Source organism: Eptatretus burgeri, chromosome 4 (genome assembly GCF_056783735.1).
Source record: "Eptatretus burgeri isolate ZD-2024b chromosome 4, Ebu_testis_v1, whole genome shotgun sequence".
Taxonomy (NCBI): Eukaryota; Metazoa; Chordata; class Myxini; order Myxiniformes; family Myxinidae; genus Eptatretus; species Eptatretus burgeri.
Window position 1 is genome coordinate 7524243 of NC_140964.1, and position 12623 is coordinate 7536865.

The 12623-nt window shown below is 47.0% G+C and overlaps 1 protein-coding gene across 2 annotated transcripts; it reads left to right on the forward strand.

Moving 5' to 3' along the window:
- Positions 1–1689: 1689 nt before the first annotated feature.
- Positions 1690–11173, forward strand: SHPK (sedoheptulokinase). 2 transcript variants are annotated; one of them, XM_085876788.1, is made up of 7 exons: positions 1690–2065; positions 6775–6916; positions 7185–7368; positions 7595–7744; positions 7862–8037; positions 9993–10223; positions 10383–11173. In XM_085876788.1, exons 1-7 carry the CDS (start codon positions 1910–1912, stop codon positions 10814–10816), a joined length of 1473 nt encoding a protein of 490 aa, XP_085732914.1. In that variant the 5' UTR covers positions 1690–1909; the 3' UTR covers positions 10817–11173. The 2 variants fall into 2 exon arrangements, with proteins under 2 accessions (XP_085732914.1, XP_085732915.1); XM_085876789.1 differs by lacking the exon at positions 1690–2065 and adding an exon at positions 3587–4457.
- Positions 11174–12623: the final 1450 nt, after the last annotated feature.

Here is a 12623-nt window from a genome sequence, read left to right on the forward strand (position 1 = left end):
GAGGACAGGTGAGTGTTGATAAAGAAGATGGAAGGCGAGGACAGTGAGTGTTGATAAAGAAGAAGAAAAAGATGGAAGGCGAGGACAGGTGATTGTTGATAAAGAAGAAGAAGAATATTGAAGGCGAGGACAGTGAATGTTGTTGAAGAAGAAGATGGAAGGCGAAGACAGTGAATGTTGATAAAGAAGAAGAAGAAGATGGAAGGCGAATACAGTGAGTGTTGATAAAGAAGAAGAAGAAGAAGAAGAAGATGGAAGGCGAGGACAGTGAGTGTTGATAAAGGAGAAGAAGAATACTGAAGGCGAGGACAGGTGAGTGTTGATAAAGAAGAAGAATATTGAAGGCGAGGACAGTGAATGTTGTTGAAGAAGAAGAAGAAGATGGAAGGCGAGGACAGTGAGTGTTGATAAAGGAGAAGAAGAAGATGGAAGGCGAATACAGTGAATGTTGATAAAGAAGAAGAAGAAGATGGAAGGCGAGGACAGTGAATGTTGATAAAGAAGAAGAAGAATATGGAAGGCGAATACAGTGAGTGTTGATAAAGAAGAAGAAGAAGATGGAAGGCGAATACAGTGAGTGTTGATAAAGAAGAAGAAGAAGAAGAAGATGGAAGGCGAGGACAGTGAGTGTTGACAAAGGAGAAGAAGAATATTGAAGGCGAGGACAGTGAATGTTTTTGAAGAAGAAGAAGGAAGGCGAGGACAGTGAATGTTGTTGAAGAAGAAGAAGGAAGGCGAGGACAGTGAATGTTTTTGAAGAAGAAGAAGGAAGGCGAGGACAGTGAATGTTGTTGAAGAAGAAGAAGGAAGGCGAGGACAGTGAATGTTGTTGAAGAAGAAGAAGGAAGGCGAGGACAGTGAATGTTGTTGAAGAAGAAGAAGATGGAAGGCGAGGACAGTGAATGTTGTTGAAGAAGAAGAAGAAGGAAGGCGAGGACAGTGAATGTTGTTGAAGAAGAAGAAGATGGAAGGCGAGGACAGTGAATGTTGTTGAAGAAGAAGATGGAAGGCGAAGACAGTGAATGTTGATAAAGAAGAAGAAGAAGATGGAAGGCGAATACAGTGAGTGTTGATAAAGAAGAAGAAGAAGAAGAAGATGGAAGGCGAGGAAAGTGAGTGTTGATAAAGGAGAAGAAGAATATTGAAGGCGAGGACAGTGAATGTTGTTGAAGAAGAAGAAGGAAGGCGAGGACAGTGAATGTTGTTGAAGAAGAAGATGGAAGGCGAAGACAGTGAATGTTGTTGAAGAAGAAGAATATGGAAGGCGAGGACAGTGAGTGTTGATAAAGAAGAAGAAGAATATGGAAGGTGAGGACAGGTGAGTGTTGATAAAAAAGAAGAATATTGAAGGCGAGGACAGTGAATGTTTTTGAATAAGAAGATGGAAGGCGAGGACAGTGAGTGTTGATGAAGAAGAAGAAGAATATGGAAGGCGAGGACAGTGAGTGTTTTTGAATAAGAAGATGGAAGGCGAGGACAGTGAGTGTTGATGAAGAAGAAGAAGAAGAAGGCGAGGACAGTGAGTGTTGATAAAGAAGAAGAAGAAGAATATGGAAGGCGAGGACAGTGAATGTTTTTGAATACGAAGATGGAAGGCGAGGACAGTGAGTGTTGATGAAGAAGAAGAAGAAGGCGAGGACAGTGTGTTGATAAAGAAGAATATGGAAGGCGAGGACAGTGAATGTTGTTGAAGAAGAAGAAGATGGACGGCGAGGACAGTGAGTCTTGATGAAGAAGAAGAAGGCGAGGACAGTGAGTGTTGATAAAGAAGAAGAAGAAGAATATGGAAGGCGAGGACAGTGAATGTTGATAAAGAAGAAGAAGATGGAAGGCGAGGACAGTGAATGTTGATAAAGAAGAAGAAGAAGATGGAAAGCGAGGACAGTGAGTGTTGTTAAAGAAGAAGAATATGGAAGGCGAGGACAGTGAATGTGGCGCGGGATTCGTGCTGGGAATCGATTTAGGAACAACGTCCGTGAAAGCGGCCCTGATGGACCAACTGGAGGAGAATCCGCCGCTCATGTCCAGCAGGAACAGCGAAGCGAATGAGGATCTCACGGACGATGCACGTACTGTTCGTTTATTGACTTGATCTTTTGTTTTCCTCTTTTCGGTCCTCACAGACGAATACAGTATATTAACGCTTTGTGGACAAGAGAGGGGGTTCGATTTGGATTGTTGTTAACATTTGCACACGAACAACGACGATTTGGACCAGTGCAAGGGAACTGGAGCGAACAACACCGCCATGGCGTCGCGCTGTGAAGCAGTGGAAATAAATAAACACTGAATGACGTCAGAGCTGAGAAACTACCGATCAGGGAAACGACCTCAGATTACAACGACGTTAAATACAAACCGAAACGAATGATCGTTGGAGGAGTTTGTGAAATTGAGGGGGATAAGGGATATATAGGGGTGGGTGGTCAAGGGGGTTTGGGGGGGGGTCAAGGGGATTTGGGGGGGGTTGAAGGGGTGGAGTGAGTAGTTTGGGGGTGAAGGGGACAGATGATGCACATGTAAATGGAACAGCAGAAGCAGGGAGGGATAAAAAGTTTTTTTTGCAGATGTAATGAATAACCTCAATATTATATCATTGAAAAGCAAATACAGTTCAGTATCCAACAGGTCAAACCCATCCAAGTCATCACCCCTCCCCCCCTCATCATCTCCGACATCTTTGCATCCTCCCAACCGAATGTATTCTCTGTGTGCCCCCTTTTCAACATCCCTCCACCTCATGTTCCCCTCCTTTATGCTTCCCCCTAAACCCACCCTCCCACCTTTCCCCTCACACCACCCTCTCCGATCTTCCCCTCGTGCCACCCTCTCTGATCTTCCCCTCGTGCCACCCTCTCCGATATTCCCCTTGTGTCACCCTCTCTGATATTCCCCTCATGCCACCCTCTCCGATCTCCCCCTCGTGCCACCCTCTCCGATCTTCCCCTCGTGCCACCCTCTCAGATCTTTCCCCTCGTGCCACCCTCTCAGATCTTTCCCCTCGTGCCACCCTCTCAGATCTTTCCCCTCGTGCCACCCTCTCCGATCTTCCCCTCATGCCACCCTCTCCGATATTCCCCTTGTGTCACCCTCTCTGATATTCCCCTCATGCCACCCTCTCCGATCTTCCCCTCGTTCCACCCTCTCCGATCTTCCCCTCATGCCACCCTCTCAGATATTTCCCCTCGTGCCACCCTCTCAGATCTTTCCCCTCGTGCCACCCTCTCCGATCTTCCCCCTTGTGCCACCCTCTCCAATATTCCCCTCACACCACCCTCTCCGATCTTCCCCTCGTGCCACCCTCTCTGATCTTCCCCCACGCCCTGTCCTCTCACAGATTCTCCCTCGCTGAGCAGCCATCTCTCTTCAGGTCTGGTCTCCCATATGTACTGCCTCTGATGTCAACTCAGCCTGAAAATTCTTCCACACATTCCTGCTCTGTCTGTCTCGCTGTCTCTCACTGTCTCTCGCTGTCTATCTCTTTCTCTCTGTCTCGTTGTCTCTCTGTCTCTCTCTCTCTCTCTCTCTCTCTCTCTCTCTGTCTCTCTCTCTCTCTCTCTCTGTCTCGTTGTCTCTCTGTCTCTCTCTCTCTCTCTCTCTCTCTCTCTCTCTGTCTCTCTCTCTCTCTCTCATGTGCAGATTCTCCTAAAACCTATGCACGGCACAACAGGGGAAGATATAGCAAAGATGTTTGTTAATCATTTTGAAGAAAGAGGAATTGACAAAGAAAAATATTATCTGTAATAACAGATGGTGCCCCTGCTATGGTTGGACAACAGAAGGGATTTGTAAAGATCATTGAGGAACAAATTGGCCACCAAACAGTAAATTTTTATTGTATTCGTCATGAAGATGTTTCCTTGTGCCAAGATTTCTAATTCTGAGTTTAATAAGGTGATGACGCCTGTGGTGAAGATGGTGAATTTTCTTGTTGCTCGATCTGCCTTGGAGCACAGGAAGTTTCAAGCTCTGCTTGAGGACATGTCCAGTGCATACAAGGACATTCCGCTTCACAGCAATGTCCGTTGCTTTAGCCGTGGGAAGGTTTTGGCATGCTTTGTGGAATGTCTTGATGCAATGAGGATATTTTGGTCAGAAAAGGTCAAAACTACCCTGAACTGGTTGATCACAAATGGGTAATGCAACTAATGTTTCAAACTGACATCACCGAACATCTAAAACAAAGTCAACCTCCATCTCCAGTGTGAAGGCCAAACTGTTATGGGTCTTTTTGAAACACGGAAGGCATTTCTTGCGAAACTTGTCGTTTTTTTTCTCAATACATGGACTCCTTGACTTTCCGCTCTTTCCAACATCTTAAAGAACTATCGACACATCGCGCCATCATTGTTGCCAAGTTTGGGATGTCCATGCACAAACTCTCATCAGAATTTTCTTTAAGATTTCAAGATTTCCAAAGCAGCAAGGGAAGGCAAGGGCAAGGATTGCATTAAACGGTAAGGTCTGCTTTTAATTTATTTATTAATGAAGCTGCTAAAATGTAAGTGGGATGATTATTAATGTGAAAAAATATATATATATATATATATATATATATATATATATATATATATATATATATATATATATATATATATCGATGACACGCAAATCTTTAGGCAAGAGTGAATGAGTAAACTATTGGCACGCCACTTCTGAAAGGTTGCTGACCCCTGCGGAATCCAACTCTTCCCATGAGCCTTGTCTTCATGTACAAGAATTGAGTTGATGACTGCATTGTAAAAGTCACTCTGTGTATTCAATGTGTAAGATGTGAAAATGTTCATTTATAATATTGTTGCGAATTCGCGCCCGCCGGCGTGCGAGCGGCCACGTAACTCAAATCGCGGCACGTTGCCCACCGGACGGACAATTCTGTCGTGACCCTCTCAGACTAACGCCGGGAGCTAGTCACGGGTGGCCCTTTCGGCCTCACCACTATCGTGCCAATCGGCCCCCCGCGTGGGATAGGGTTGTTCGCCAAACTCGACCTACCTAAGTACCCACGCGAAGGGTAGACCGGGCGATCGCACCTCGCCGCAGGTCGACTCCGGACACGGGCCACTTAAGCGACCCGTTCCGTACTATCGGGATAACCGAGCGGTGTTATCGTCGGCCTCAACAGTTCCGATTAATTATATCGGGCGTATTAAGCCCACTACCAACCCTTTACGTGAAGCAAGATGGAGATTCAATTAAAGAAAAGACGAAGCGAAATGGGAAAAACAGTTCAACATAATGTACATTTATTCTGCGGCACACGGAGAGCACACATATACAATTACAACAATTATGCACCAAAAGCAGATGTCACAAAAGAAACAACAACAATGGAGATCTACAACCGACTACGCGTGCACACGGCAACACTTACACAGTTTTACTTTAAAGACGGCGCCAACAACACATTTACTCAAAAGCAAAAGAAAAGGGCCACCCTCAAAGACAAGGGGGCAGACGGGGCCTGTGGGCCGCGTGACCGGGTGGATCCTACCCGTGTCTTTGTGATGAGCCGCAAATGTGGCGGCGCGGCGGTGCCCCGACTCCGCGCTCCTTCGCGGGTTTCGTTGGCACTGCTTGGAGTGGGGTGGGAACGGGGCCCCCCTTTTCGCACTATCTCAGCGCGGGAGGAAAAAAGGAGGGAATTGTTGATGCTCTGGGGAAAGAGGATAGCTGGCTTGCTTGGGTCCCGCAACGAGCGACTCCACTGCGAGCTCGTCGCCGACCGCCGTCTTCCTTTCCTCGGACCCGAGCTATCCGGTCTCCTCCGCAATTCTCCTCAGCCGACTGCAGCAAACCACCTGTACGCCCTCGCCTCCCGACTCACTCCGCGCTCCAACCCGACTCGACCGCGCTCCAAGCTCCAGGCTTCCCCTCTCTGCAGCTCCCCGACAGACTCCGAACCCCGACAGACTGCGAGCTCCACTCGCCTCTCCGACCTCTCCAGACTGACTCAACCCAAACCGACTCTGCCGCTGCCACACTCTGCTCTCCAAAACTGACTTGACTGACTTCTGGATCAGAACGAGCTCGGGGGTGGAGCCACACTCGCCCATTGGACGGAGAAAAAGGGGCGTGAGTCTCCCCTGATCCTCGAATTTGCATATCCCGATTCTACTCCGACGCGCCTGGAGGCGGGGCCAAACCACCCCGCGCTTGCTGATTGGACGGATCAGAAGTGGGCGTGTATCATTCCTGATCCGAATTCTCCTCGGAAAGGCCGCACTTTGCACTCGCGGTTTGGCGCGCGTCCCGTACGAGGCCAGGACAGCCCGACGCCCGGCCATGGTGCCGTTTGGAATGGCGGTGATGCGATGTTTGCGGGAGCGAGTTGTGAAGGTAAAGGTCGTGGCTGTTGGCGTTGTTGTGAAGCGGCGTTGCGGTTGGTGGTTGTTGTGTGATGGCGGTTGAGACGTGGTTGGTTCAAAATAAAGATAGAACAGAAAAACGACTATCTCAAAGGGTCGTAGCCCGAATGAATCACATTTATTCCCTCTAAACAACGGGTTTGGGGCTAACTACACATGTACTTACAGAGATATCTCACCTACGGGACCTGAATGGTGGTTTGCGAATTTCCTCAACCGCAACAATATTAATTGTGAAAAATTACTTTTTATTCCAAGAATTGCTGACTTTGCACGTTGTAAACATGTACATTAAGTGGTGTGCACTCATCACAAATGTACCTAATATATAAATGTACCAAATGTACCGTAGACTTGGAGAGGATTAACGGACTTGAGCGGAGTCGTAACGCTCTGTAACCCACAGTGTCGGGAGCAGGTTGTGGGCTCCATAATGTGTGCTCTTGAGGACTGCGTGGACACCCTGCCATTGGTTGCGCGGAGTGAGGTGCACGCCCTCTGTGTGGCAGGGCAGATGCACGGCGTGGTGCTGTGGAAATCTGGGCACGGTAAGGTTCCAACCCGGGGGTATCGCTCCATCATTCTCTGGACCCTCTGATATAGTCGCTTCACCACCATATCTACCCAATATGATCGAGTCTCCTCATACACATCATGGAGTTTCCTTGTCTTTATTGTTTTTTATGGTTTTAGTCAGCAGGAAAGAGGTGTCAAATAATCATGATGCGGCCTTGCCATGGCAACACTGTGATTTGCCTTCTGCAGTTATGCTTCTTGTGATTTGCACATTTTATTTGCTGATTGACTGTGTGGTAGGATGGCTGTGGGAAAAAACGCAGAACGGGTATTCACTCCGTCTCCGAGAGTGCAGCCGACTCATAAGCTGGGAAGATGGCCGTTGCACTCCATCCTTCCTGGCCAGCCTTCCTCGACCAGATTCCCAGTACGGTCTGGCAACTGGTTATGGCTGTGCTACTCTCTTCTGGTTCACTCGACACAGGTCAGTCTGAGAGTGTCGTGCGAGTGACCGTTAATAGAACTTTGTAGTGTTCATGTTGCACAGCCTCAAAGACTGTAATGCAGCATCCTGTGTTTCTTATTTCCTTGCGATGCAGAGTGTAACGGTGGGAATTACAGTAACCAAGAATTATTCAGATTTGGTGTGACTTGATCCGATTCCTTGTCTATGTGGCTCCTACAGTGTTTTGTCCTGCTGTGCTTGTCAGACCAGAGCTGCTGCTGCAGTATGATCGAGCGGGCACGGTACAAGACCTACTGGTGTGTGCTCTTTGTGATCTCGATCGGCCGCTAATGTCCACCCACAATGCTGTCAGCTGGGGGTACTATAACCCACTTTATGGGTGGGAGACAAAGCGGTGAGATGGACACAGTTAAACTTGCCTGAGCTTCCATTTAACTTGAGCAAGCAATGCAATGGTAAAAATGTCTCGTGCTGAACAAACTTCGACCAAACGTCCGGCCTTGTGTGACAGGTTGGCAATGGCTGGTTTTCCCGTGGCTCTGTTACCACGAGTTGTAGAACCCGGAACGTCGGCAGGCAGGCTGTGCCGGGCATGGTGTGGCCTACGTGAAGGCCTTGCTGTCACGGTTGCTGTGGGTGATTGTCAAGCCTCCGTTCTGTCTTGCCTGCAAGATGAGTCGACTGCAGGTATAACGTACTCGATGACACTCTTTGATCCCTCCAATGGTAATAGCAGCAATGAAGGCCCGAATCACAGCTTAATAAAAAAGAACTAGACTTACTAGAGTAATTTGACTGCGCACAGTCGACGGGTATGCCTCCGCTCTCCTGCACAGACACTTGAGTATTGACATATTTGACCTTTGACCCTTTTCATATCTGGCCCAAAATCGAATCGGTTAATTGCCCTGTCTAACTTTACCTTTGCTCCAAGTTTGATGAAATTCTGTTCAATATTTCTTGGGTTCGGGCGTAAACAGTAAAATTTCAGAGTTTGACCTTGACCTTTGACCTTTATCACATATGGCCCAAAATCTAATCGCTTAATTGCCCTGTCTTACTTTATCTTTTTACCAAGTTTGATGAAATTCTACAATTTGCCTCTTGAGTTATCACGTAAACGAAAATCCGGACGGACGGACAACCCAGAAACATAATGCCTACGGCACCCTTGGTGCGGAGGCATAAAAATGCTTGATTTCTTATTCCAGGAGCAATTGATTTTTAGTTTATAATTATCATGAGAATATTATGATTTTTCTCACAACCTCAGAGACTGATGCCATTGCCTCTGAGCTACGACTGTTCCATCTTGACTTCGGGATGAGTCAGATCCTGGGAGAACAAGATGATGTAAAATGGAAGATGTTATTTTGTAGAGTTTGGATGGACATCATGATATCCTCTTTGAGGAAGCTTTGATTGTCTTGCATGGCACCCCAAGGATAATTGGTACCACATTGGCATTACGACCCCCCATGCTCTCTCTAATTCCATCTTTAGTGATGCTCATCTCATCGCCAAGTCATCTTGCCGAAGAAGGACCCTCCTTCCAAAGGACATTGGCCACTTGATAATTCCTCTCCAGTACATAGCCTGTGTCAGCTTTCGATACTCTGACAATATGCATTTTTTTGAGAAATGATGGTCACCTAACATGAAAAGGTTCTTTCCTTGCCACTTGGCATCGTTGTTTTTGTATTAATTATGGCCGTCTCTCATGTCTCATGGTAAAAATGTCCTGAATATGTCGTCGTGAACGCCTTCGAGGAGCAAAGGCTCTGAGCGGAGTCGTAACGTCCCGTAACCCATAGTGTCGGCAGCAGGTTGTGGGTTCCATAGTGTGTGCCCTTGAGGACTGTAGTCCATGACTTCCTTTTCTATTCCATACACTATCGTACATGGAAATTGAGGCCAGAACCAAAGAATCAGAGGACCTGGGTTCGATTCCCCATCTGGGTGCATAATTTTTCCCATATATACAAGTAATATTTGTTTTGCTGTTCAATTATAACTATTACGACACCCCCTGTAGTGAATGATAGCAGTCATAGAATTCACCCCCCTCCCATGGGGGGAAAACACTCTCGTGGATAGGCCACCGCTGCTCCTATGGTTGGCAGTGAGTGTCCCGGAAGCAGCGGCGGAAAGAGAGTGACAATTCTACATGTGGGAGAATTGCGAGCTCAGCTGGTGGGTCACCAAGATAGCTCAGATGGCAGAGTACTGGTACAGGTCATTTGAGGACTTGGGTTCAATTCCGAATCTGGGTGTGTAATTTTCCATATATATATATATACACGAGCAGGGTATGCTTACACATTGTAAGCAATAGAAAGCCATGCTTCCCCATTGTCTTGGGTCACTCACCTGCATTAATTTTTTTTCTTTTATTTATATTTTCATCTGCGGGTGCTTTTTGACAGTTCTGTGATTTTTCCTGGTGTATTACCTTCGATGTCCATCGGCGTGCTAAATTTCAGCTTTATATGCCACCCGGAAGGTACCGAACATTAATATAAGTCAGTGAGTCATTGATTAGAATGAGCTTTACATATTCCATACACATATGTATATGTATATTATGATCCATGGAAGATAGAATAAGTCTCATATTGTCACCCTCTCTTCCCTTTTGACAGTGCTGAACATTGGCACATCTGCCCAGCTCTCCTTTCTCATGTTTCCGGAGTTTGAACTCTCAAAGTTTAGCTCCACAGTCCATTGTGATCCTGTCGACTCCATCGCCCCTCCGCCAATGCAATATCTGCCCTATTTTGGGGGTCGCTACCTTGCTGTAGCTGCAGCACTCAACGGAGGCAACGCCTTTTCTACCTTTGTAAAAATGCTACGTGGATGGATTGCTGAGTTGGGTAAGCAAAGTAAAACTTTATAAACATGAACCTCCTGATCTAAAATGATGTCGTTTTCGATTCCACACGCACTGCACCATGCCCCATTCACCTCTGCCGCCCACATTCCTGTCATTGGTAAATATTTTATATTTGTGAATGCACAACTTCATCCTGCAGGCTTGCTGCCACCAGAACCTTCCGCAATATTTTCAGCGCTGATCGAAGCAGGTGGGAAACGGTCAGATACAGATCTCGCGGTGAGACCCACACCACTCGGAGAAAGACACCTCCCCACAATGCGGGCGTCTGTCCAACATGCCACACCTTACAACCTATCTCTGGGTCACGTGAGCCGAGCCTTGTGCCGAGGATTGGCCGACACCATCGTGGCCTTAATACCCCCGGGGCAACTCGCCCTGGCAGGTGTGCGAGCCGTCGCCGGGATGGGCACGGCACTGGAGGAGAATGCGGTGCTTCGAGAAGAGTTGGGGCAAGCTCTGGGATTGCCAGTGACATTGATGGCACGAGCAAACTCTGCTGTTGGAGCTGCCAAGGTGGCAATGCACCTGCTCAATGAACAGGTCATTCGGGCAGAGAATAATGTGAAATAAGTTTGTGAATCAATCATGTTCCATGAGTAACAAATTCCACAAGATGAACTCTTTTGAAGTTAAATTTGAATTTTGCTTTGAAAAATTTGATTTTTATTATATCTTACATTTTGAGGGTAAAATAAGCCTGGTGTTGGTTGAACTGTTAAGGGGGCTGGTTTATGATCTTAGGGTCTTGAGATTGAGCTGTTAAATAACATCAGGTGGATTGACTCAGCCCGTCATCCTTCTTAGGTCGGTAAAATGAACACTGACTTTCTGGTAACGGGGGCACTGCAACAGCGGCACGGCAAGCCATGCTCCCAGCAATGATTCAACCAGCAACCATGAAAATAAAATATGAAATCGGGAACAAAAGTGGGTACAAATTATTTTCTTTCTTTGAAGGAAGTTTCATTTCAAGGAGAATCCATGAATGTCGGTTTGTCGAGAAATTGCGGTAGTTTGACCAGCAATTGCTGAAGTTTGTAGTTCACTATCCGAACACATGGACCAACTTCTATCTTCTCATCCAAACACTCTCTTCCTCGTATGTGGTGACTTCAATTGTCATCATGCCAGTTGGCTGGGTGTGGGTACCTCTCTCACCTGTCATGGCACCTCAGCAAAAGCTTTCTGCCACTCATTGGGACTGACTCAATCTGTCAACTTCCCGACCCGGATCTCAACCAATGGTACTCCATCTCCTCTGGATCTGATTTTGACAAATTTCCCTGACTATCTGCTGTTCTTCCTCCATTGCAGTCGGTTCTTCTGACCACCTACTTGTCAATGTGGACATATCTCTGGTTGTTATCAGAGAACCACCTCAGCGCCGTCGAGTCTGGCATTTTACTCAAGCCGACTGGCAGGGTCGACAAGCAGCCATCATACTTCGAGACTGGTCTCCCATTTCTATGTTCTCCGACATCAACTCATCCTGGGAATTCTTTCAAAGAAACATGCTCTCCCTCTTGCACAGATTTATCCCCTCTCATCTTCAGTTGTCCTCCCCTTCCTCCCGCCCTTGGTTCACTGAAGCTTGTGGCAAGACAGTTGTCCTGAAACAACTTGCCGTTGCCTCATGGAAAGCAAAGCCAACTGAGGGTAATCTCAGTTCCTTCCATCAAGCTCGGAACAAGTGTGTATCTACCCTCAGGAGAGCCAGAAAACAACATCTTTCTCATCTCAAGTCTGAACTCTCAAACCTCTCTCCCTGCTCAAAATCCTGGTGGTGTCTAATCAAATCCGTTTCTAGTGTATGTTCCCCCTCCATCCCCTCCCCTACCTCAAATCGCCGCACTGCTGATACCGCACGTGAAAAGGCTGAATGCCTAAATTTGGTGTTTCCATTGAAATCTTGTGTCTAAAACGCATCGCTTTCTGTACCCATCTTACTCAGTCGCACCCAACTGTCCCTGGACTCTGTATCCTTTTCTCCTGACAAGGTGGAGAGCTTGCTGTCAAACCTCGACTCAGATTCTGCAACCGGTCCAGACGGCATCAGCCCACGTGTCCTCAAAGCCTGCTCTTCTGCTCTTGCTCACCCTCTCTCTGTTCTATTCACCCTCTCATTTGCTCAAGGTCATCTGCCATCTTCTTTGAAATCAGCAAACATGACTGCCCTGCACAAAAAGGTGCAAAAACAGATCCCTGCAACTACAGATCAATCAGCCTTCTCCCAATCATCAGCAAGGTTATGGAATCCAACATCGCTTCAGACATGAAATCCTTCCTCTTCTCCAATGGCTTGATTTCTGATCGTCAATTTGGTTTCAGACCAGGTCCCTCGACCCTGGCTATGCTGCTTCTGCTCTTCCAAGAATGG

Bases quoted from the DNA above. Each gene is read 5' to 3' on its own strand.
- SHPK (XM_085876788.1), top strand. From the start codon at position 1,910: ATGGAAGGCGAGGACAGTGAATGTGGCGCGGGATTCGTGCTGGGAATC. The intron at 6,917-7,184 runs GTAAGGTTCCAA...ACTGTGTGGTAG, and splicing joins GCTGTGGAAATCTGGGCACG to GATGGCTGTGGGAAAAAACG. The intron at 10,224-10,382 runs GTAAGCAAAGTA...TTCATCCTGCAG, and splicing joins TGGATGGATTGCTGAGTTGG to GCTTGCTGCCACCAGAACCT.